This window comes from Aspergillus versicolor, assembly GCF_001890125.1.
Source record: "Aspergillus versicolor CBS 583.65 unplaced genomic scaffold ASPVEscaffold_1, whole genome shotgun sequence".
NCBI lineage: Eukaryota > Fungi > Ascomycota > Eurotiomycetes > Eurotiales > Aspergillaceae > Aspergillus > Aspergillus versicolor.
The window spans coordinates 2,764,498-2,786,630 of NW_024467524.1; the positions used below are offsets into that span (position 1 = coordinate 2,764,498).

Consider the following 22,133-nt stretch of genomic DNA (forward strand, 5'->3'; position numbering starts at 1 on the left):
GCCGCGCCAATCACAAAGCCGAATCCCTCGCGAAAGAGTTGAGAGAAGCACAAGAAGATGGGCTCAACGCGAAAGTCGACCTCGAACGGAAGGTTCGCAGTCTTCAGGATCAGCACCAGTCTTTAAAGGAGGAAATCGCAGACAACCAACAACAGTCACTCGACCAGGAAAGACAGTCAAAGTACCAAATCAATGAATTAGAAACAATTCGGTCATCACTACAGAAAACACTGGAGGAGCTACATCGAGACTTTGAAACTACAAAGGGCGAGGCACAAACAGCACAAGATAGGCTTCGTGAGCGCGAAGCAGAGATCGCCGATCTGGAAGCGGAGAATATTCGACTGAAGGCAGATGGAAGTGATGCAGAATCACTAGTTGTATTGAAGAGGGAGCTTTCTGATCAAGTCAACCATATCAGAAATTTGGAAACTACAAACAGAGAGCAAAGCGCAGAGCTGCGCCACCTACGAAAGGTACAACGGAATGTTGAAGTGGTTGAAGAGCAAAAGAAGTCATTGGAGAACCAGCTACAGCTCATGAAAGGCGTTGAGGCTGAACTCGGGACCCTTCAGATCCAGAAACAAGTACTCGAAGACGAGCGGCAGTCATGGTCTAGCCTGTTACAAGATAACGATCAGTCCCCGGAATATGACTCACCGGAGGCCGTCGTAAAGGCGTTGTTGAAGGAGCAGCTCGAAAAAGCTAGTGCAATTGACAAGCTCGGAAGCGTGGAAGCACAGTTTCTAGAGAAAGATGAATTAATCAGAAGCCTGGAAACTGAACGATCCAACTTAAAACAAGAGGTGGAGAAGCTTCGTGCTGCTGGAACAGCAACCGGGGGATCCATGGTGGACAGCCGTGTCAAAGCCCGACTTGAGCGACAGCGAGCACTTGCGCAGAAGGAGGTGGAATATCTCCGCGCCCAGCTGAAAACATTTGACACCGAGGAAGAAACAATGAACGCAGAGCAGGGCCAGTTTGATGCACAGAAGGCCGAACAAATCGCCCATCTCGAGAAGATGATTGACGAATATCGCCAGGAACTAGCCAACGCTCACGAAGAGCTATCCAGGCGTGAAACTTCTCAGCAAGACAGTACGCAGCCTAGGGGAATGAAACGTCCTCTTTCACCTGCAGAAAGTGATGCAGAAACCGAGCGCGTTTCTGTTTTAACTCGAAAGAATAGAAAGTTGCAAGAGTCTCTTTCCAAATCCGAGCAGGGCATGGCACTCTTACGAAAGGAATTCGATGCCACCAAATCTCAACTCAGATCTCTTAAAGCAAAATCACGAACTCGCGTTCTTGAGCTCCGAGATAACCCTACTGCCCAGGCTGAGAACCTCAAACTCTCAACCATCACCACCCTTAAGAACGAAAACCGGGACCTTATCGCTCAACTCCACGGTCGTAACCAGGACGTGAAATTCGTCCCCATCACCACCCTGGAAAGCATGAAGATTGAGGTCCAAGACATGGAGCGCGTAGTCGCAGACAAGGAAAAGCGCATGCGCCGCCTCAAAGAAATCTGGACCGCTAAATCCTCCGAGTTCCGTGAGGCCGTCGCCTCCTTACTGGGATTCAAACTAGACTTTCTCCCGAATGGCCGAGTCCGTGTTACATCTATGTTCCACCTCTCCTCCGCCTACAGACACGGCGACAGCAATGCCGACCCAGATGCCCGAGGGCCAGGAAGCATGGGCAACGGTGAGGAAAACTCCATCATCTTTGACGGAGAAAACGGCACTATGAAGATCTCTGGCGGACCCAACAGTCTTTTCGCAATGGAGATTAAACATTTAATTAAGTTCTGGGTCGAGGAGAGGAAGGATATACCCTGTTTCCTCGCTGCGATGACATTGGATTTCTACGATAAGACGACGAGGGCTGCGAGGATTTAATCTCTTTTGTTCCCTCTCAATTTATATACTATGCTTGTACTTCTCTTTTGTCAATATGTAATTCTGTACTGGTTAGGCTACTGATGATCTACTTTGGTTTTCGAAATGATATCCCGGCATATGAAGCCTGTTTTATTCGAAGTACTTTATGCTCAATAAAATACTTTCACTATGAACGCAAAACTACTATCAGTAACAAGCGGAAGCAACTGTTCTCGTTGAACGGCATACTTTAGGGAGGTAACATTGGGACTAAATATAATGGGGTACAGGGATATACTGCACAGGACAATAATGCCAAGGGCAATGCACCACAACAGGCTATTTACAGACCATTCATTATCCACAAAACTTACTGTATGCTGCCAGAAAAACACAAAAAATATTATAGACAAAACCAAGAAGGACAACAGAAACAGATCAAGGAGATGCTATGGGTCGTAGATGAATATGAATGGGCAGTGCATCAGAGTAGACAATATATGAAGGTGATGCGGTGAGAACAGAAGAGAAAGCAAGCGAGAGAAAGGGCTCAGTGCAGGGGCATTTAAAGTGTTCGTACAAGAACTGGTTTTATATGTACTGCGAAAATCGCAATATGTGTACATAGGCCGACATCACCAACGAAACCATCGTGCCGGTACGTAGACAAAAAACGAGCTAATGATCATTTGCGGTGTTCTTGATACAATTCATCAACCGGCCGTCGAGTCTGATCCGCTTAAAGAAAACCGGCACAGAGAACTAAGATTCGACCTGGATGTCATGGCCTAGGAAGAAACGTACTTCCCGACAGCCAGCTTCCGCGTCGTCGGAATATCGTTCCATGAAACTGGGGTAATGTCCTCGTCGGCAAATGGGTCGGGCCCTCCAGGCCTAGAAGCTGCAGTGATCCCGAGGCGCGATCCGGCATCAGGCGTGCGAACTTCGAACTTCGCCTCAACCTTTCCTTTCTGCGGCCAGCTATTTGTTGTTGAAAAGCGAACTAGTAACTTGCCATCGGATCCACTGTTTACCTCAAATTCAGGGATTTTCCAAATCACTGCAGACTGCTTACGGCGGAAGGCCGCCCCAGTGTTAGGATACATGACAGCGTTGGTAGCGTGAGCAACCTCTCGGTCTTCCTGTGGAGAGGTGTCCAAATTGACGGTAAGAACCAAGTTCGTGAGCGTGATAGATTGTCGCGACACAGAGGATGCGAACGCGGGATTCAGGGAATAGAAGATGATCACACTAGCTTGAAATTCTTCCAGGTTCCAGGCGGGTTTGAAAATGACCGGACAGAAGGCCGATGTATCTTCTGGGTTGATGTGGACTTGATACTTGAACGCAACTGTCGGGGTCGGACGTGAGATGTTGGCAAGCGCAATGTCGTACTCGCCCCTCTTGTCATCTGACTGCTCCTGATCCTTTACCTCATGGATGAAATTCGGGTTTGCGGCCACCTTCTCCAAAACCTGGAAGTTGTTGAGACGCACTCGAATATTCTCCGATAAGGCTTCCGGGGAAGTATTGAACGCCAGAGCAAGTTCGCCCACAACAAATGATTTGGTCACAGAGCCTTCCGAGAACCAAGCGCTCACTGTCTCTATTATGGATGCATTCAACCCAGGATCATGTAGTTCGGGGTGTGCAACTGGGCCTGAAATGCTGTGTAGAGTGTGTGATGAGCGTATTGAAGTTGTGTCTGACATCGCATGCTCGTCCGTAGCGTTGCTAAGCGAAGCCACATGCTTTCCTGGAGATGCTGGAGACGTAGGCTCGGAGGCATCCTGAGTTGCACCCAGGCCAGGAACAGTATTCATTTGTGGCGGTGTGTTAGGGACAAAGACAGTATTGCGAACATCGCGTCGTCCACGTATGGTCCCCGCGTTTCGCCTTATCCCGCTGTGTTGTGCTTGCTATATAAGGGTTAACGACCAAACAGCAAGCGAATCTCGAATACACTTACCAGCCTCAGCTGATTAGCCATGTCGTCCATTGCTCGCTTGGCTTGGTTTTCGTCTTCAGGAATTGGTTGTTCTCTAATTGTGAGGTTCAGGCCAGGTTCCTCTAGTCTGTACATTCATTAACAACACTGTCTTTTATTTTTTTTTCCGGCATCTATAGTTCAGCTGAACTTACCCAGATGCCTCTCGCTGAGCCTGTGTGATCTCATCAATAGTCTGCGGTCGTTGAGAATAACCCTCAGAGTCCACACGTGGCTAAGATAAGGAATTAGACATTTAAACTTTGAAAACTGCCATTGGAGCAACCTACCTCATTTCCGCTCATTCCAGTGAAAGCTGCTGGAGGGGAGATCTGCTGGGATCCAAACCCATTGACAGCTTCAGGTGAAGATTGGGGTGGTGGGCTAGGTGATAAACCGTCACGACCTTCCCTATCATTGGACTCGCTTGGAAGACGTGTAGCCTCAATGTAGCTCCCTTGCGAGGTGACAGCGGTGTCTGGTCGCTCAGGTCGATGGTCTTCGGGAATTTGCATTTCTCGGCTCTCTCCCCGTTTGAAAGAGAATGGACTGCGGTATTTTTTCTCTGAAGGACCGCCGGACGGGAGAGCAACACTTTTCCTTCGATTCATGACCGTGCCTAGCCGTCTAAGTCCACCAAAGGCTGTGCCATGTCGGGGTTCAGGAACTAAGGTGGTAGTTAGTATAGTTCGCTTTGCACGAAGAAAAACATGGGAAATGATCTATAGGAACTTACCAGGCGGTGGCGGTGGTTTGGCGCGACCCGAGCCCGTAGAGCGATGGCTAGCGGCATCGTCCTGGATGCGGGGTGGGGGTGGAAGAGGCGGCTCCGGGGTAGATGACGTTGCCGGAATAGGAGATGCTTGTTGCTGTCGAGGTGGCGCAATTGGCGCAACTGGTCGCCCCCCATTTATTTTTGCAGCAAATGTTTTGATTTCATCCGCGGTTTCCACATTGAGTAGAACGTTCAAGCAACTTTCTGCTGCCTGTCGGCAGCGCTCAACCTGATCAGATTCGTGCGTTTCAAGCTGAGTTAAAACATCTCGAAGGTGGTTGAGTCGACCTTCATCCGCTGCCTGGAGCTGCTCGAAAACATATGGCGCCCTCGATTCCCATTGCTGGCTTACCTCGTGGGAGGCGCTTACGGCAGTGGCTAATCTGTCGGCGCCTTTGGGGCCCTTTTCCTTAGCCTTTTCCACTTTTTTCTGCGAGTTTTCGAAGTTCTTTGCTAAAGCTGTAAGATCGCTTTGAACTCCAGGCATCGACGCGAGCTCCTTATTCTTAGTACTGTATTCCCTCAATGGGCGCTCAACATCCTCGTCGATCTTTTGGGCGAAAGTTTCGTGCGAGACAGCTACGGTTTCGACTGAATTGACGATGCGCTGCCATGGTATTTGGAAAATACTGTGGGGTTAAACAACCGTAATCAGCCTCACTATTTCTTATGGTATGCAACTGGTGTTTCCGGGGAAAGAGAACACAAGCAGGAATAGTCAGTCTTACCCCAAGGCAGCTGCATTGTCCACTTGGGGTCGATGTGAGAGCTTCCGTAGCCCTTGCGCATAGGCTTCTTCGACGCGGCGACGTTCCTATCAGTAAAACATTGAAAGTTAGACCGACGTTATCTCAATTGGTGACACACGACACCAAGGGACTTACCTGCAGCCAATCTGCGATATCCGCATTGACCTTGTTGATAACGCGAATGCGATCAGCGAGTACAGACGCGGCCTGGCTGGGCTGTAAAGAGCCCTAAAGAAAAGAGTAAGTAAATATTATAAGACCAGAGCAATTGGCAGGACTGGAGTTGGGAGACGCGGAGGGGCCCGGGAAACTGGGGGGGTTGGTCATACCAGCAAGGCTGGATACTCCTGTCGGGAGAGATCCATTGCTTCTCGCAGGACACAGGGGGATCAGCAGCCGCCGGCGAGGCACATAATAGGGAGCCAGTAGAGGAAGCGAGTGTAGAGCTATTGCGGCGAGCGAGATAGCAGAAGTGGGCCGACAAGGCTGATGTATCCGCTGTTGGAGGTCGACGGAAGCAACGGTGATGACGATGCAGTTCGACTCAGTACGGGGACAAATGACTAAGCAGGGGTCCATGTCGAGTTCCTTTCCTGAGCGACGCTAATCCTAAAGCAATTGGTATATTTGCTAACCTAATCGGGTACCTCGAGGCAGCGTTCCCCGCCCACTTGTGTACTGCTCCTATAATATTCTCACCCCAGCCATGGACTGGAAAAAGAGTCTTGGCTTCACAGATCGACTCAGAACCATCCAATCACTGTAAGTCTTCAAGGAAAAGCGACAGTATTTCAGGCTGACATCTGCGACTAGGACGACTGCTTACCAACAAGCCTCATCTTCGGCTGCATTCGCCGAAGCACAAACACAGGCAAGAAAACTCGAGGGCGAGGCATATGAACAAGCCACCTCGAAGGTCCGTCAACATTAAACTGCTTTGTTCTCCTGTGTGACTCTAAGCGTGTGTAGGAAGAATATGATCAATTCTGCCAAAAAGCGGTTGATGCGGCAGAAGCCACCGGATCTGAACCATCTAAGGGCGACCTAGATGATGACACGACCGCCTCGGACCAAGAGCCTGGTCAGACAATAGGCCAGTATCAAAAATGTCTTCATTATTTTGATGGTCTTCACTCGACGATATATAAATCCAAATCAAAGGATGGTGCCCTCGTTGCGCTGAAAGTCACGACGCCACATCTACTAGAGCCACCACATAATGCTCATCGTGAGGCTCAGCTCTTGCGCGAGGCAGTTGGCGAGCATATAATACCTCTTTTGGAGACATTCAAGCTCGACGGTGGCCGATTTATTCTCGTGTTCCCCCTCGAACGACATGATCTCGAGACGTTACTTCGCCGAGGCGCTTTAACAGCCGCAAACACTAGATCCATCCTGCGCGATATGTTCAGCGCACTGGCGTCTATTCATAAACTAGGAATTATACACCGAGATATTAAACCGGCAAACATTCTCCTTAGTTCCCCCAGCGGCCCTGCCTATCTGGCGGACTTTGGGATAGCCTGGCGAGAAGGAAGCATAGAAGCTGAGCCCGCAGACAAGAAGATCACTGATGTGGGTACCACATGTTATCGACCGCCGGAGATATTATTTGGGTTTAAAGGGTACGGGATAGCTCTTGACCTTTGGGCCGCCGGATGTGTTGTTGCAGAGGCAGTGGCTGTTGGGCACAAACAATTGTTCGATGCTGGCCCTGTTGGAAGTGATCTGTCCCTTATTCAGTCTATCTTCACCACCTTGGGCACCCCAGATGAACAAACCTGGCCGGTAAGTAAAACATACAAACTCTCCTATTTATTGCCGATGCATCCTGACAGCTTCCTAGGAGACTGAGAAACTTCCAGACTGGGGCAAAATCGAATTCTACAAGTACCCAGCCAAGGGATGGGATCAGATCCTTCAAGGATCGTCTTCCAACGGACGAGACCTTGTCAGTAAATTGGTCACTTATGAAAGTGGCCAACGCCTTTCCGCCGCGGATGTAAGTTTTATATATCAGGTTACCCATAGCGTGGCGTTTGAAATTAACTCTTGAATTGCAGGCCCTGTTGCATCCGTATCTCTCTATCTAGATACAGCCCTGTCGCAGCTAGTTGCTGAGGACTCCACCTTCCTATACACCACACTACTTGTATTCTGGTTTATATTATATTAGCAAATGTCATAATAGCATATTAAATCGATACTTTATTAACTATCCACTTACACCTTGTACATGATTGTAATGGGCCGGGCCACAACTTGAGAGCACCTGAAATGATATCCCTTTATTATCGCTGTTTCTACAATATTTATAACAAAGCTCGCCCATCAATTAGCACTACCAAGCATTGAAAATTTAGATAGCAATTGCCTTTTGCTTGAGAGGCCACTAGTCAGTCCTCAGATGAATTTTGGGTTCAACGCATTTAAAAGCAGTCCGCTTTTTGCTGAATCTACGCTTTACAGGATGTTCGAACGGGCCGCACCGGATATGTAACCCTAAGAACTCTAGGTGCTCCTCGAGCAGCTATATACTGGAACCCCCACAACAAATGAAGGCTGCAGTAAAAATTCGTAAAATTAAAGACCAAATCTCTTATTTGCCCGCAACGTATTGGTAGACAATCTCCAGGCCAGAGAAGGGATTGATTGGACTTCAGGGTTAACTCCGACTCCGACTCCGATTCCGATTCCGGCTTTGTCTCCGTCTTTGCTTCTCTCACTCGTTATCTTTCACACCTCGACCAGAAAGCTATGTATCGACGACAACCGCCCAGACGTTATGCTTGTGCTAGATGTGTTCGTCTGAAAGTCAAATGCGTCCCTACCGGCTCAAGCGCTTGCCAGCGCTGTACACGACTTGGCCACCCATCGTGTGTGTTCCCTGCCGAGCTGCGCGGAAACCCAACAACAGAGCGAGTCAGCTCCCGGCGTCCCAGCATAAGCGATAAAGCAAAGAGTCCGAAGTTCTACGGACTCATTGATCCCAAGCTAGCCGGTGAGCTTCTATCAAAATACCGGGCGCAGAAGGTGCCATATTTCCCCTTTGTAGTCATCCCTTCCGACGCAGACGCAGCCACGGTTCGCGAGCAGTCACCATTTCTCCTTTTGTGTATTTTGACTGCATCTCTCGAGCATAATCCCAAACTACAGGAGGAATTGGAGCTTGTTGTTCGGAAGGAAATCGCAAATCGCATCGTGGTGGGTGTAGAGCGGAATATGGACCTCTTACAGGGTCTGCTCGTGCATGGCGCATGGCACCAGTACCATTGGAAGACGTACCACACGCATATGTATATGCTACTCCAGATGACATTAATGATGACTGCGGACCTTGGCCTCGACAAGCAGGAGAGTTTCAGGATGCAGACGATCCCAGCTGAAGGGAAGGAACCTGACAATGCATATGGGACGAAGGAATCAACCTCTCAGACTGCCGCCCAGCAGCGTGCTTTGTTGGGATGCTACTACCTCTGCTCTAAGTATGTATTTAAGTCATGGTCTAGCCTGCCATGGCTTTGACTGACTCTGTCAAGATCGTCTTTATTTCGCCGGCAAATATACATGCGACATTCGCAGTGGATTAATGACTGCGCCAATGCGCTGGCAGAGAGGCAGGAATATCCAACGGACACGGCGCTCAAAGATTATATCGATGTTCAGTCACTGGTGCGCCAAAGCCAGTTATTGTTTGATGAGGAGCGGCGGGGTCTCCGGCCCTCATCAGATAACTGGGAACAAATTCTTGGAATCACGTCGCAACAAGTGCAGATGCAAGGTCTGCTGTCATCACTCCATGACCAGGACTGTAAGCTGCCAATATCTCATGGGATTTGCCAGTACTAATGCCAATACAACAGGGCCGTTGCGCATCGAGCTAGGAGGATCACCAGCACTGATACTTGGCCAGGCGTTGGGAAGGCAAAAGTATGTCTTCAAACTACGAGAGATGCACCAACTCCAGCCCCTCATAGATTCCGCACATTATGTTGTCGACACATATCTAGAAGCCCCTGCATCAGCCACCCTCCACTTTTCTTCCGCTACCTACAGCACCATTTGGTTCAGTTTACTAGTCCTGTCCAAACTGAGTTTACTTTTTCATCCCAATAAACAACAAGTCACTGGGGTGAATAAGAAGCATATCCAGGACAAAGGCGCCGCGATAATCCAAAAGTTCAAGGATATCTCCCTCGAAGAAGACGGTTTCTGGAAAAGCTCCATTAGAGCGATCTCCACCTTGTTGGCATGGCTAGAAAAGTCTAATACCGAAGCACGGCCGGGATCCGCGTCAGCAGACGTGCATACTGTATGCGACAATAGTGACTCTATATCTCAATCTTCGCAATTCCTGGGGCCAAATGCAACCCATCAGCCTGGTTGGCCCCAGGCATACACCCCTGACATTGTTGCTTCCATGAATGGCGAGTCCCAATCGATGGATGATTTTGACGTTCATCTGTGGCAGCATATGCTCGATAGTTTTACCTGGTTTGGGCCACCAGAGGAGGGATTCGGATTTGGTCACTACAATATGTGACTTGACGAATGTTGACTGGATAGTCGTAACTGGATGACCATGATTAGGTGTCTCCTTTCATACGGCCGAGGCTGTACACCGCAGACATGCGTCACTCGCCCGGGATCAAAGATCCAGCACAACCACCCGTTCAAATCAGAATCACCAATTACATGCTGGGACCAGGTTAATGAACTTAACCTCTGTTGTACAAAGTTTCAAACGTTCAGGCTGCTGCCTGCATACCACTGCCGCAGGTGTTCGGTCAGTATTCACCAGCTCGAAGCAGGACGAGACATTAAAATAGTTCAGTGTCAATGACGGCAACATTTGTTTCAATTAGCGAATAGCCTTCAGTTCGAACCTCGGGCGGAGCTGTGGTGGCTGAGTGCGAGGCCGTTGCAGCCGAAGGAAATAATGGGCCAAGATTTGACGGTCTGTTTCAAGTCGGCCCTAAGGGGATGGGGTGACAACATTCATCAAGAAAACTGCGCAAGGCTGACTGGCAGACAATCCAGAATTGCAAGATTATTGCGACCGAGGCGGAGAGAAGGGTCCATAATACCCCGTAATGAATAAATAATAATAAGGGCCCAATTGACCCAGTGCTCTTCCTCAGGCGAGGGAAACAATCAAACAAGCGAGGGAAACCGCAAAACGCTCGGGGAGACCGGAGAAATGGGCAGTGAGCACTAAACACCACCGTCATCTTATGAAGCAGTCTTATTACTAGGCATAAAATTTCGACACTCCAGACGAATCAAGATACAACCAGAGTGTTTCTCCTCTTCTTGGGTGTCTGAGCCACGGGTCGACATTTTCGTCAACCGTGGGCAGTGGCAGATTACCCCTGAACAGGGCCGGAGGGACAGAACCATGATTTCTCCAGGGCTGTGGGACGGACAAGAGATTTAGAGGACAAGCGTGGGATGAATCGGGGCCTGAGTCCTTGATTCAATCTTTCAAGGTTGTGATTCTGTATCCAAATATAGCGCAAATTGCACTGGTGGCGGGCCTGTGATTTGTGATCAGCTCGTGAACAAGAAATGAAAGAGAGAGCATTGACTCGTCCGTTGAGAGTTGCTCGTGTCCCTGTTTACATTACCGACCCTCCACAAACCAGGAACCGTATCAATAATCGGCCAACCACGATGAGCCCGGCCCTGGCGAGAGCGGGGCGTCCCAGCAACCTCTCCTCATACGGCTAGCGTGCTGCAGCCATTCCTGAGGACGCGCCCCTACGATTGGCCTGCTTGATCCTTTAGGTTCGATCTCATTTCGTTTGTCCCTCAAGGCTGGTAATCCACGGTAAATACCGGTCTCACTGGGCGTCCGAGTCTCATCACAAGAATCGCTCGCTCGGTCATCACAGTCCGTCCTCCTCACTTCATCTCACCACTGCCTTTCCTTCTCCCTCCCGATTCGCGGGGCCTCTGCGTTTCTCCCTTCCTTTCTTTTCTCTCGTTTTGCATTATCGCAGCCTGGAAGCTCGCTGTCATTCTTTTATCTCCTTCGGTGGACGTCCAGCCATCGCCGAGTATACGCATACTTTCCGTTCTTTCCACCCACATTCTTTAAAACGCGCTTGCGCCCTTTTCGCTATTGAACGCGTTCGATCGCTTCAGAATACAGCCCAGAGGGCGTCCGCGATATCTACCGGCCTTATCCCCGCCGAAATACTCTCCCCCAGTCACCCCTTGCCGGACTTGCTGAGTACAAGATCCCCCAAGCAATAGACTCAACCCACGTTACACGGATCGCCGAGCATATGTCTCTTGTTTGAATAACTCATCTTATCTGAATAGATAGTGTGTGACGGAGGACGTGATATCCCCGCACAAAAAAAAAAAAAAGAAAACCGAACATAATGGTTCACGCACACGGTCACCATGGGCATAAAGCCCACCTTGAGCAGCGCGATCCTGAACTTGAACAGCGAGACCCCGATGGAATCACTGTCTACGTCACGGCAGACCCGACCTTCGAAGGCGAAATAGGTGGATACTCCACTTCGGGGCAGGATGATGAACCGGCTACCAGGACCAACGTTGGGGTGGGAGCGCCTGTCCAAGCAACTCAAACCAAGACAGAAGAGGACAAGCCTACGGAGACAAAAACACAAGACAAGGACGATGATGACAAGGACGAGGACAAGACTACAACAGAAGAGGACAAGCCGACTCGAACTACTACTGAAGATTCCAAACCTACCGAAGTCAAGACTACCAGCACCACAACAACCACCGCTACGGATGACGCTGACGCTGACACAACGTCGAACACGCACACCACTCTGGCGACTCTCACATCGAGCGCAACTGATTCCGATAGTGCTCCCACTTCCAGCTTCATTGCTGACCAGTCCAGTGAGACGGGCTCTGGTGCAAATACTGTTGACTCTGGGTCTGACGGTCTCACTGGAGGTGCCAAGGCAGGAATTGCGATTGGTGTGGTTCTCGGTGTTGGAGCGATTGCTGCTTTGATCTTCTTCTTTATCTGGAAGAAGAAGAAGCAGCAACAGCAAGGCGAAGGACTCGAAGCAAACGATGCCTCAAATGAGAAATATGCTGCCTATAACAACCCACCACAGCCCCAGGCACCTCCGCCTAGCAACCAGCCCATGACTGGAGGTAATGCTCCTCAACTCAATGTCCGCCCTATCACCCAGTTTGCTCCCGACTTGACTCCAATCCAAGGTGGTTTTACGCCCACATCTTCAATCGGCACCGCTGCAGCCCTTGCGCCTGCTGGTGCCTCTCAGCGTAACCTCACTGGCAACTCTCCACCCCAAACACCCCAGAACCATTCACCCGAGTCTAGTGTCAGCGGTCGTGATCCTTTCGGCGACCCTGTTAACCCCTTCGGCAGAGATGCAGAGGTCGGCGGCTCTCCTGTTTCTGCTATGACTCGTCCTTCCACTGCCGGTAACCAGCCAGAGGTCCCAGTGTCCCCTGAAGCTTCACCTGCTTCACCTGCTGCACCTGCTGCACCTGCTGGATCTGCAGCTGCGGCTGCGGCTGTGGGTGGAGTTGCCGTTGGTGCTGCCGCTGCCACTGCTGCTCACAATGCCGACAAGGATGCCCCTAGTCGTCCAGGAAGCGCTGATTCGGAAGCCTCGTCGATACCTGCTCCCACGGCTCCTAATTCCAATGTTGTCGACCCTGCCCTAGGCCCCATGGGTGCAGTTCCGCCTCCTGGTCCCGGTTCTCCCGCAGCACCAGCCAATGTTCACCGCGTGCAGCTGGATTTCGTACCTTCAATGGAGGATGAACTGGAGCTCCGCGGTGGTCAGCTTGTCAGGCTTCTACATGAATATGATGACGGATGGGCTCTCTGCGTGAGACTGGACCGTTCGCAGCAAGGAGTTGTTCCTCGGTCCTGCCTATCGGCTCGTCCGGTGAAGCCTCGAACAAGACCCCCTCCCCCCGGAGCCGGCCCTGGCCCCGGGCCCCGTGGACCTCCAGGACCCCAAGGCTCTCCGATGATGGGACCACCGGGCCGCACGTCGCAATCCCCGCGCTTCTACCCCGGAGATGGCGGCAGACCCGCCTCTCCATCTTCGCGTCCTATGTCTCCTGCCCACAGTGGCTACGGACCTCCTCCGCATGCTCAGCCTAGAGGCCCGATGTCACCCGGCCAATTCCCGGCAGTTCCAAGGTCACAATCTCCAGGTGGACCTCGACAACCGCCACCCCGTTCAATGAGCCCAGGACCATACGGTCCTCCCGGCTTACAGAGGCCGGATATGCCAGCTGCCAACCAACGCCAGCGTAGCAACAGTACCGGTGCTCCTCAACGAGTTTCCCCCGGACCCGGCTCAAGTCCCCTATCCGGCCCTACGGCACCACCACCATCAAGTGCACTTCCGGCAATTCCGACAAACCCTGCACCACCTGCAAACGACGCTTAAATGCGCATGATCAACCAGTTACCAGAAAGCAATACATTGGTACCAGGATAGCCTATAATAGAGCATCCTCAACTATCCTAACCTACCATTTGTCCGAGCGTCAAATTCTTCTACATTTTATTCTCCCAATCCCTTTTTATCTTCTTTTATCAAACCAATCAATTACTTTTGAACTTTTCCAACCTGATTTCTACCACTGATGTTGTTGACGTTTCATAAGACGCGTTCTTGGTTGAACGAACCGCGAGATGAAATTCCTTGCGCCTCGATAAGAAAAAGAAGGAAAGGATTCCGAGCAAATGCCCAGTTAACGGGATATACCCCTTTCTGTCCAAGATTTGTAGAATTTTCCGTAACAAATTACGGTTTACAGTTGCATGTTATATCATTTTGATTAAATACCTATCTCTGTACCTAGCTTAAGTCGTCTTGGTATGTTATACAATCTATTTCTAACCTATCGTCCTGTATGCTCCGTAGTGGGATCTGGTAGTAGTATTAAAGTCAAACTATTAGCTATCAATACTTAGCCCAACTAGTCTCTCACCTCAGTAACACCTATAACCCTCCTCCGGACACTCAAAATACCCAGTCGTATCCCTCCCGGGCCCCTCCCTAGTCGAAAACCCATTCCCCAGGTACCGAAACCGGTTTGCGGAGCGATACCCAAACTCCCAGTCCTCAAACCGAATATCACTCAGCATATGGAACCAGTGGATGCGGCTGCCAGGGTGCAGGGCCGTAATGGGCCCATCAACAGTGCCGTTCTTGAACCAGCTGCGACATGGCGTCGCCCACGCGGTCCGCTGCATGAATGTCGCGACATGGATATCGTACTCCTCTGTCGCTGCCTGGGATGGCATAACGGAGCAAATATCCTGCGTTTGCATCTTCTTTAGGAAGTTGATCACGTATTTGGTCGTGTGCTCGATGATGGGTAGTATGCTGCCATGCCCGACTGGGGCGTTTGGGCCGAGGAACACTACCAAGAGCATCAGTCAGTACCTGATGACAAGCAAAGGAATTAAGTGAATGAGCCGAGCGCACTGAAATAATTTGGGAACCCTGGCACAGCCAAAGATAAATATGCCGCTGGTTTAGTCTTCCACTGCTCGGCCATCGTCTTTCCCTGACGGCCTACGAGCTCGAAACTCGGTGTGAATGAGAGGTCGAATCCCGTGGCGCAGATGAAGGTATCGATCTTGATAATCTCGCCTGTTGTTAGGACGATTCCCTCTGGCACGATGTGAGAGATGTGGTCCGTAACCACCCGGACATTCTCCTTGGTCAGAGCCTCCAGGTATCCATTGCCTGGAGTTGGACGGCGACAGCCCACAGCAAAATCGGGCAGTAAGGCCTTGACCAGGCGCTCGTCGTTGGAAAGCTTGGTCGTCATCTCCTTGGAGGAGTATTCTCGGGCTTCTGCTTGTTCCTGGCTATCTGCGATAATCTACCTTGCTTTGTTTAGCCTGTTCGATCTTGACAAATTGGAGGATGAAGATTGAAAACATACGAATCGGAATCGCTGGTTGAGCTCGCCCTCGATTTGCTTCCTGTAGTTGAGATATTCATCTGGATGGTCTCTGAAGTGAGATTTCTGCTCGTCGCTGACTGGATATCAGGTCAGTACTGCAATAATCTTAACAAACTGGAAACTGCAAAAAAAAACTTCTGCATACAAGCAAAATTGGCACCTCCTGGACCGGCATGCCGCTGTGCAAATCCAGCTGTGATCCAAGTTGGGGTCCGGATGAATGTGGTCAAGGACTTGACCTCTAGAGTGGTTTACTGCCGTTAGAATCAATCCCTTCGAAGTCAAACTGAAGCTATCACGACGAACTTGACTGGATGGTCGGCACAATCTGCACGCCAGACGATCCGCATCCCAGCACGGCGACTGTCTTGCCTGTCAGATCGTGGCCCTCGGGCCAGGCGGCGCTGTGGATAAGATCTCCTGCGAATGAATGAAGGCCCGCGATGTCAGGCCATTTCCACTTGCTTCCGTGGTGACTGCAGTCAGTCTCTTCTTTCAATCAAGATGGATTGGGGTGGCGCACTTCAAAACACCGCATCCATTGAGAAAGACATGACACCAATCCTGCTTGACCTCGTTCGTCTTCACATTCTGCACTTCTACCCTCCATATTTTCGCGTCCTCGTCCCATACGGCACTCGATACCTTGTGGTTCAGGCGGATATAGTCATACAGGCTGTATTTGGACGCAACGCCTTTGAAGTAGCGGAGAATCTCACTATGGGCGGAATAGCTGGCATAACATCACAGGTCAAGATACAAACATCCAAATACATTTATGCAGATGTACTCACAAATGCGACCAATCCGGGTTAGGTTCCCAGGTATACTGGTAGTTATGCGATGGGATATCACAAGCGCAGCCAGGGTATCTGCAACGGCATTAGAAATCTAATAAAGAGATGGATATGTAGAGTACGATACCTATTTTCAAACCACGTCCCTCCAACATCCTCGTTCTTCTCATATATCTGAAGCTCGTAGTTCTCCATGTGCAGCTTCATATGCCGGGCGACATTCAGGCCACTCGCTCCACCACCGACCATCACAACCCTAAGATGCGACGGCGTGCCGAGTGGCTCCTCCAAGACGGTGTAGCTGCGGGTGCTACCATTACTGGTGGAGGACATTATTGTTTAGCTACTTGCTGTTAAGCATTCCGTATATTAAAAAGAAGTTTTCTTCGGCTCTCCGTGCTGTTATTGTCATGCTATCCATGCGGGGTTAAATGTAATGCGGGGATTTACACCGAGGTTTGACACGGTTGACACGATTCGATTCTGAGGGGAATACGGTTATTAATAGGCTTATATAACCTGGCTATACTAACTAGTATTTAGTCCAGACTCGAGACTCGTATGCATGATGATGCTATACAAGTGTTCTTGGCAGAAGCTCTCGGGGTGCTCCATATAAAGCAGTTAGGGCCACTGCAACGTACCCAAGCTAATGCTTTGATATTCTCACTGCCGTTAATTCGACATCTCTGCCAGAATTAAAACAGATGCGAGATGCAAAATAATGTCCACGGGCTCGCTGATCTATAAGCTCACCCTCCGACCAGCGCCATCAAATGCATTAAAGGTTGCAATTATAAATTAGACAAGGCAGATGAGACAATAAATCGACTCCATCAGTATCATTTCTAGTCGTCAATGATTGTAGTCCATCTAGTTAGGTATAACAAACCAACGCTTTTTATATACTATGATTATAAACCCCACGTGCATTTTCATTACCGACAATTTCTTAGAGATGAGGAACATCCCCACTAGCCAGGAGGAGGTTGACGATACTCATGATCCCCTCCCCGAGGATCAACCCAGAAGCCAAGACGACGACGCTAGACGCAGCGGCATCTGCAGCATCAGTTCTGTCCGTAGCCGCATCGGATGTAGGTTGGCGACCCGAAGTAATAAAACGCCTGTCATCACTCCCCGCTGGTTGCGTTAACCCGTCTGTCTGCGAGGGCTCTGTCTCTGGCTTGAGTTCACCATTTGAAGCGCCATGTCCCCGAGACCACCACCAGGCAATGACACCGCCAATGGCTCGAGCAAGTGTGAACGAGGGCACATTGAATATGCCAACGGCGACTGCAATACCGCCAGGAATCCAAGATCGCCAAGGGGCTGGAGTGCCGTAGGGTCGGCCGCCGTTGGCAACTGGGGAGACAGCGACGATCCGGAGGATGGTTATAGCCACAAAGAGTGCACCGGCAATTGTGGAGGCCTCCCATGCCATTGGCGGAAGACCCTGGCCTGTAACAAGGCGCGCAGTGAATATCCAGACGTATGCTGTGGGTGTTTGGAACATCGGGCCTGGGACCTCGTAGACGTTGACGTACATCTTGTAGACCGCAGTAGAAAGGACAGCACCGACAAGGCTACCGATAATTTGGCCGTAGAATTGGGCCTTAGGGCTTGCGCCGAGGAGGTGGCCTGTTTTTAGGTCTTGCATCATGTCGCCGGCTTGGAGCGCGCCGGATTCGGATACAGCGCCCGCGAGGAGATTGGTGACGAGCGCCGTGCGTCGGGAGAAATGGGACGATGGCGTTGCGATAGAGAAAAGTAGTTGGGTCAGTTTGCTGATGCCGGAGACTGGGTTGAGATCTGTCTCGCCTAGGGCGCGAACGCCCATGACTGACAGGAGAACGGCGAGAAGTGTGGCGAGGCTGGAGAGAAGGGGTGATATGATATCGCCAAAGACGACGTGCATACAGATGACATTCAGTATCAGAGTCAACGGAAGTAAAATGAGAACCGTTCGCATGGAAATAAGTTGAGATGGAGGTGCATCGTCATCGTCGGAGGTTTTCGAATCGAGCCCAGATTGAGCACCATTGCTCGGGGATGACGATTCTTCTGAGATAGGACTTAGGGCTGAGTACTGGTAGGAATAGCGGCTTGGAATCGGTGTTGGGCTTTTCGACGCAACCCAATGTCCAATTCGGGTATTGAAAAACCTGTTCATGATCTTCGGTGCAGCCCCAACAGCAGGTTTCACTACCAGCCAGCCCAGGCTGACAATGGAGTCCGCCAGCATGATGGCCAAAGATACCCAGACGATCCACGCTTTGCTTCCATCTTCCCAACTGTCCACCGGGCCCGGTGCCCACCCGCGAGCTTTCGCTAGCGGCGACAAAATACCCCAACCCAACGCAGCCCCGAAAAGCATGTGCATACAGGTCGAGGGCCCCATAATAATTCCTTGTCCGACGTATGCCGGAGATGGATTCAGTGTCCACAGCCAATTACTAGCAAGGGTAACGCCCAAAATCGGGATGTCGCGGACTTGGGGCACGAAGTAGGAGAAGAGTGTCTACTTTGGTCAATGTTGTTCTTATAATCAAGATCATGAGGACTTACATAAACGCCAGACAGCGCAAATGCGCCGACTAGGAGACGCATTTTTGACCTCCAGTCTCTTTTCACTTCCTCAGATTCTTGAGCAACCTGCTGCGGCATAGGTCCTCTTTCTTCGACGCCCCGTGACAGCAAGGGTTGGGCGTGCTCTTCGTCTTGTTGGTCCCGCGTCGAGCCAGCAACGCTTCTTTGTGCATCTTTCTCGCTATTCCCACCACCATGCAAAACCCTTAGCATCAAAGCCGACGCCGTCCCGCTGGGGAACTTCAGCTTTTCGCGGACGATCACTTCCTTCCTCAGGGGCACGGCAAAGACAACACCGAACAAACAGACCCCCAGACTCCATAGAACCAATTTCCAGAAATTCATTCTCAACGGGCCTCCCTCCCCAGTACCGCCATCACTCGACGGCCCATCTTCTCCGTCCCTGATAAGAAACTCCAAAGCGGGGATGACTCCGACAAACCCGCAGCCAAGAGGCATCGTCCCTACAGCTCCGGCCACGGTCTGAATCAGGACATTCTCGATGGGCGTGAACGGGTAGGAGAGGTATTTCGAAAAGACTTTGAATACCGAAAACCCGATCAATGCTGAAGGCATGGCCATTGTACTGATCCAACCCGTCTGCAGCCCAAAGTAGGTATTCGAGAAGGTGATCAGGGCGCCGATAACGAGGCCAACCAGCAGGGACCTCAAAGTGAAGCTAGGCGGAGGCATCTCGTGGGGTCGGTGTGATGTATCGCTGTCCAGGCTATCTCTTGGACGATTGCCATTGTTAAGCAAGGACGTATTTGGTGCCATTCTGGAGTTGTCGTCGCCATCACCCGGCCAGGAGCCTGGCGTAATGGATTGATAGTTCATCAACTCAGAGGCCGCGCCGGCTATTGTTCAAATCACAGCATGCAACAGCACAATACGCCGGGTCCCTAGTCATATAACAATGACAAACACCGTCAGAAACGTCGGAGGGGAAGTTGATGTTGGAGGAAAGTTGGAGGAAGAGAGGCGTCACAGGCGCAATGACTAAGCTGGCGATAAGCGATAAGCAGGCCCACATCTCCACACCAGCTGCTTCCACCGTATGATGTTCTTACAATGATCTGGACTTTGGTACTTCTACTAAGCAGATGAAAGATTTCCAGGTAAAAAGTAGCTGGAGGAAGGTCTATCTCAAGATGGCCACTACAAGTCTATCGACATCATGATCTCTCCATCTTCATCCGGCGGCTCAGTCTGCCTAAAGCCAAGTTTCCGATAAAAATCAAAAGGCGAATCCTCCGGCTTCACGACCTTGAGCGGGTTCTCGCTTGCTTTCCCTTCTGGTGGCGTCGACATCACCCCCAGCGTCTTTGCTCGCGGATTATGCTGTCGGATGTGCGCGATCGCGAATTCCACGCCCCGTCGACCATATCCAAGGCCCTGGTACCGACCGTCGATCATGAATCGCCAGATATAGTAGGCCTCGTCAGGATCCCATATGGCCATCATCAACATGCCGACAAGTGTTTCGTCGGCATAGATGGCTCGGACCCATGCGTCTTCAGAATAAGCTGCCTCGCAGAGAGACCACACGTTGGGGGCAAGATTGCCTGTCTGGCCGGGTTTGAGGCTGAGATTTGCTACCGCTCGCCAGTTGTCCTCGGTGACTTCGCGATATGTGAGGGTTGAGTCCCTGGTGGGGGCGGGGTTGCTGGCGGTCGTCATAGTATTTGGCAACAAAGAAGCTGACAAGGAACACTGAACCTCCTCTTCTTTTCAATAGATTAAAAAGTTTAGCAGTATATGGCGTGCTGTGGTATTACTTACATACGCCACAGTAGCCTGGCTCTTCTAAAGGGTCCTAGTAGGATGATCTGAGGCCTAAGTATAGCCAATTATATGAACAGCTCCTGCTCAGTGAGTCACAAAAATCAACCTGTTTCTCTCACATGGCATCATGGATATAACCTCTGTTCCACAAATTACTCTCAGAGCCATTCTCTTAAGACTGAGTCCAGGTACAATCAAGACATGTTTGCACTAATGGATCTGTTTATTTGGGGTTCAAGATGTCACCCACAGGGCGTCGCCCCACCGTGCTTGCGAGGCCTTAAAGGGAGCCGACAAACCCAGCAATAAATATCTGAAAGTCCGCTCACTATCTGGGACTTCTTTCATTAATATCCAAGTACCGAGATGGCCCTTCCATCAGCCCAGCATCACCACATCGTCTTCCTGCAGGGAGCGGCGGTCCCCGTACCCCAGTTCAACCTCCCCGCACCATTCACCTACTCGCAGACTGTTCACGCTTGGACAACCCCTGCCGAGGTTGCAGAGCGCGTTCGAGATGCATCTATTCTCGTTCTATCTGCCGTCCGAATTGACGCCACTACACTCTCAGCCGAGAACAGCCCGCATCTCAAGCTCATCGCCATGGTCGCTACGGGCTACGACTGCGTGGATCTTGAAGCATGCCGGAAAAGAGGAATCGTTGTCTGCAATTGTCCCAATTCCAATATCGAGGCTGTGTCCGAGCACGCAATAGGATTGTACTTTGCTACGCGGCGAAGATATCTGGACATGCACCTGTCAACGAGAGCAGGGAACTGGAAGAAGCACGGATTGCTGATGTTTGATTATCTTGATAAGGATGGGACTCCGCCTTTGACTTGCCAGGACGAAGTTGCTGGCATTATTGGAAACGGAAGCGTTGGTAGGGGCCCGGCCAATCCCCTCCTATACAAGCTGCAAGACTCTAACGCGACTTTCAGGAAAAAGAATCGCCACAATGGCACGTAATCTAGGAATGAAGGTCCTGGTATCCGATCGCAAGGTATCAAGTGCTGATACCTCAGACCCTTCAAGGGTTCCGTTTGACTCGGTCATCAAGCAAAGCACGGTACTTTTCGTCGCTGTGCCGCTTACCGACTCAACTCGGAATTTTATCTCGACGCCGGAATTTGAATCCATGTCCTCGCATGCCTTGGTGATCAACGTTTCCCGAGGTGGCACTGTGGACGAAGAGGCCCTCGTCCAGGCATTGCGCGAGCGCAGAATCTCGGGGGCAGCCACAGACGTATTCAAAGAGGAGCCTGCAGGTCCTGGAACCACGCCCTTACTCGCGGAATATGCTGGGGATCTTAACATTATTGCCACACCGCATCTTGCTTGGCTGTCCCAGAGAACCTCCGTCAACTACGCGATGAATTTAAAAAAGGCGGTTGAAGCTTGGACATCAGGGCAACCTATCAATGTCGTGGCCTGATAGAATTACTACGCAATAGAACTCTTTAATTACAGTATAGTAGCTGACTTCTGAATCTGAGACTCGAATGACTGACAATTCTTCCCAATTCACCAAGTACATCATTCCAATCCAGTACCAAAACCACGAGACGCGGGCTATGCTCCTAATAAATAAACTCACGCGCC

General features: G+C 50.7%; 9 protein-coding genes across 9 annotated transcripts; 5 read left to right on the plus strand and 4 right to left on the minus strand.

The window, feature by feature from the left end:
- Positions 1-1,449: 1,449 nt before the first annotated feature.
- On the plus strand, positions 1,450-1,929 carry ASPVEDRAFT_36235 (coiled-coil domain-containing protein MAD1). The gene has a single exon (XM_040811166.1). It carries the CDS (start codon positions 1,455-1,457, stop codon positions 1,899-1,901), a length of 447 nt encoding a protein of 148 aa, XP_040662607.1. The 5' UTR covers positions 1,450-1,454; the 3' UTR covers positions 1,902-1,929.
- A 742-nt stretch (positions 1,930-2,671) lies between these two features.
- Positions 2,672-5,759, minus strand: ASPVEDRAFT_120357 (uncharacterized protein; the record flags this gene model as incomplete). Its single annotated transcript, XM_040805789.1, has 8 exons — positions 2,672-3,802; positions 3,853-3,958; positions 4,026-4,105; positions 4,161-4,537; positions 4,607-5,274; positions 5,374-5,459; positions 5,530-5,622; positions 5,724-5,759. 8 exons carry the CDS (start codon positions 5,757-5,759, stop codon positions 2,672-2,674), a joined length of 2,577 nt encoding a protein of 858 aa, XP_040662608.1.
- Positions 5,760-6,032: 273 nt separating this feature from the next.
- Positions 6,033-7,617, plus strand: ASPVEDRAFT_36237 (putative cell division protein kinase (Ctk1)). The gene is made up of 5 exons (XM_040811167.1): positions 6,033-6,156; positions 6,208-6,310; positions 6,364-7,182; positions 7,241-7,396; positions 7,458-7,617. Exons 1-5 carry the CDS (start codon positions 6,101-6,103, stop codon positions 7,485-7,487), a joined length of 1,164 nt encoding a protein of 387 aa, XP_040662609.1. The 5' UTR covers positions 6,033-6,100; the 3' UTR covers positions 7,488-7,617.
- Positions 7,618-8,151: 534 nt separating this feature from the next.
- On the plus strand, positions 8,152-9,937 carry ASPVEDRAFT_23830 (Zn(II)2Cys6 transcription factor domain-containing protein; the record flags this gene model as incomplete). The annotated part of the gene is made up of 3 exons (XM_040809595.1): positions 8,152-8,879; positions 8,934-9,205; positions 9,258-9,937. The coding sequence occupies 3 exons, from the start codon at positions 8,152-8,154 to the stop codon at positions 9,935-9,937; spliced, it is 1,680 nt and encodes a 559-aa protein (XP_040662610.1).
- Positions 9,938-11,783: 1,846 nt separating this feature from the next.
- ASPVEDRAFT_48949 (SH3 domain protein) lies at positions 11,784-13,826 on the plus strand (the record flags this gene model as incomplete). Its single annotated transcript, XM_040814101.1, has 1 exon — positions 11,784-13,826. One exon carries the CDS (start codon positions 11,784-11,786, stop codon positions 13,824-13,826), a length of 2,043 nt encoding a protein of 680 aa, XP_040662611.1.
- A 360-nt stretch (positions 13,827-14,186) lies between these two features.
- ASPVEDRAFT_257300 (flavin-containing monooxygenase) lies at positions 14,187-16,611 on the minus strand. Its single transcript, XM_040809808.1, has 8 exons — positions 16,285-16,611; positions 16,155-16,232; positions 15,884-16,093; positions 15,667-15,824; positions 15,506-15,601; positions 15,340-15,437; positions 14,874-15,276; positions 14,187-14,808 (listed from the first exon to the last, which is right to left on the minus strand). Exons 1-8 carry the CDS (start codon positions 16,488-16,490, stop codon positions 14,375-14,377), a joined length of 1,683 nt encoding a protein of 560 aa, XP_040662612.1. The 5' UTR covers positions 16,491-16,611; the 3' UTR covers positions 14,187-14,374.
- Positions 16,612-17,109: 498 nt separating this feature from the next.
- ASPVEDRAFT_23833 (OPT family oligopeptide transporter) lies at positions 17,110-19,439 on the minus strand (the record flags this gene model as incomplete). Its single annotated transcript, XM_040809596.1, has 2 exons — positions 17,110-18,678; positions 18,726-19,439. 2 exons carry the CDS (start codon positions 19,437-19,439, stop codon positions 17,110-17,112), a joined length of 2,283 nt encoding a protein of 760 aa, XP_040662613.1.
- A 281-nt stretch (positions 19,440-19,720) lies between these two features.
- Positions 19,721-20,662, minus strand: ASPVEDRAFT_257361 (GNAT family N-acetyltransferase). Its single transcript, XM_040809810.1, has one exon. It carries the CDS (start codon positions 20,424-20,426, stop codon positions 19,905-19,907), a length of 522 nt encoding a protein of 173 aa, XP_040662614.1. The 5' UTR covers positions 20,427-20,662; the 3' UTR covers positions 19,721-19,904.
- A 235-nt stretch (positions 20,663-20,897) lies between these two features.
- On the plus strand, positions 20,898-21,966 carry ASPVEDRAFT_78599 (D-isomer specific 2-hydroxyacid dehydrogenase family protein; the record flags this gene model as incomplete). The annotated part of the gene is made up of 2 exons (XM_040816572.1): positions 20,898-21,414; positions 21,473-21,966. 2 exons carry the CDS (start codon positions 20,898-20,900, stop codon positions 21,964-21,966), a joined length of 1,011 nt encoding a protein of 336 aa, XP_040662615.1.
- Positions 21,967-22,133: the final 167 nt, after the last annotated feature.

Excerpts from the sequence above, each read along its gene's own strand:
- ASPVEDRAFT_36235 (XM_040811166.1), top strand. The coding sequence starts at position 1,455 with ATGAAGATTGAGGTCCAAGACATGGAGCGCGTAGTCGCAGACAAGGAA.
- ASPVEDRAFT_36237 (XM_040811167.1), top strand. The coding sequence starts at position 6,101 with ATGGACTGGAAAAAGAGTCTTGGCTTCACAGATCGACTCAGAACCATC. Across the intron at positions 6,311-6,363 it reads ATGAACAAGCCACCTCGAAG|GAAGAATATGATCAATTCTG; the intron begins GTCCGTCAACAT and ends AAGCGTGTGTAG. Across the intron at positions 7,397-7,457 it reads AACGCCTTTCCGCCGCGGAT|GCCCTGTTGCATCCGTATCT; the intron begins GTAAGTTTTATA and ends CTTGAATTGCAG.
- ASPVEDRAFT_257300 (XM_040809808.1), bottom strand. The coding sequence starts at position 16,490 with ATGTCCTCCACCAGTAATGGTAGCACCCGCAGCTACACCGTCTTGGAG. Across the intron at positions 16,094-16,154 it reads AACCCGGATTGGTCGCATTT|CTATTCCGCCCATAGTGAGA; the intron begins GTGAGTACATCT and ends ATGTTATGCCAG. Across the intron at positions 15,825-15,883 it reads AATGGATGCGGTGTTTTGAA|CAAGTGGAAATGGCCTGACA; the intron begins GTGCGCCACCCC and ends TCACCACGGAAG.
- ASPVEDRAFT_257361 (XM_040809810.1), bottom strand. The coding sequence starts at position 20,426 with ATGACGACCGCCAGCAACCCCGCCCCCACCAGGGACTCAACCCTCACA.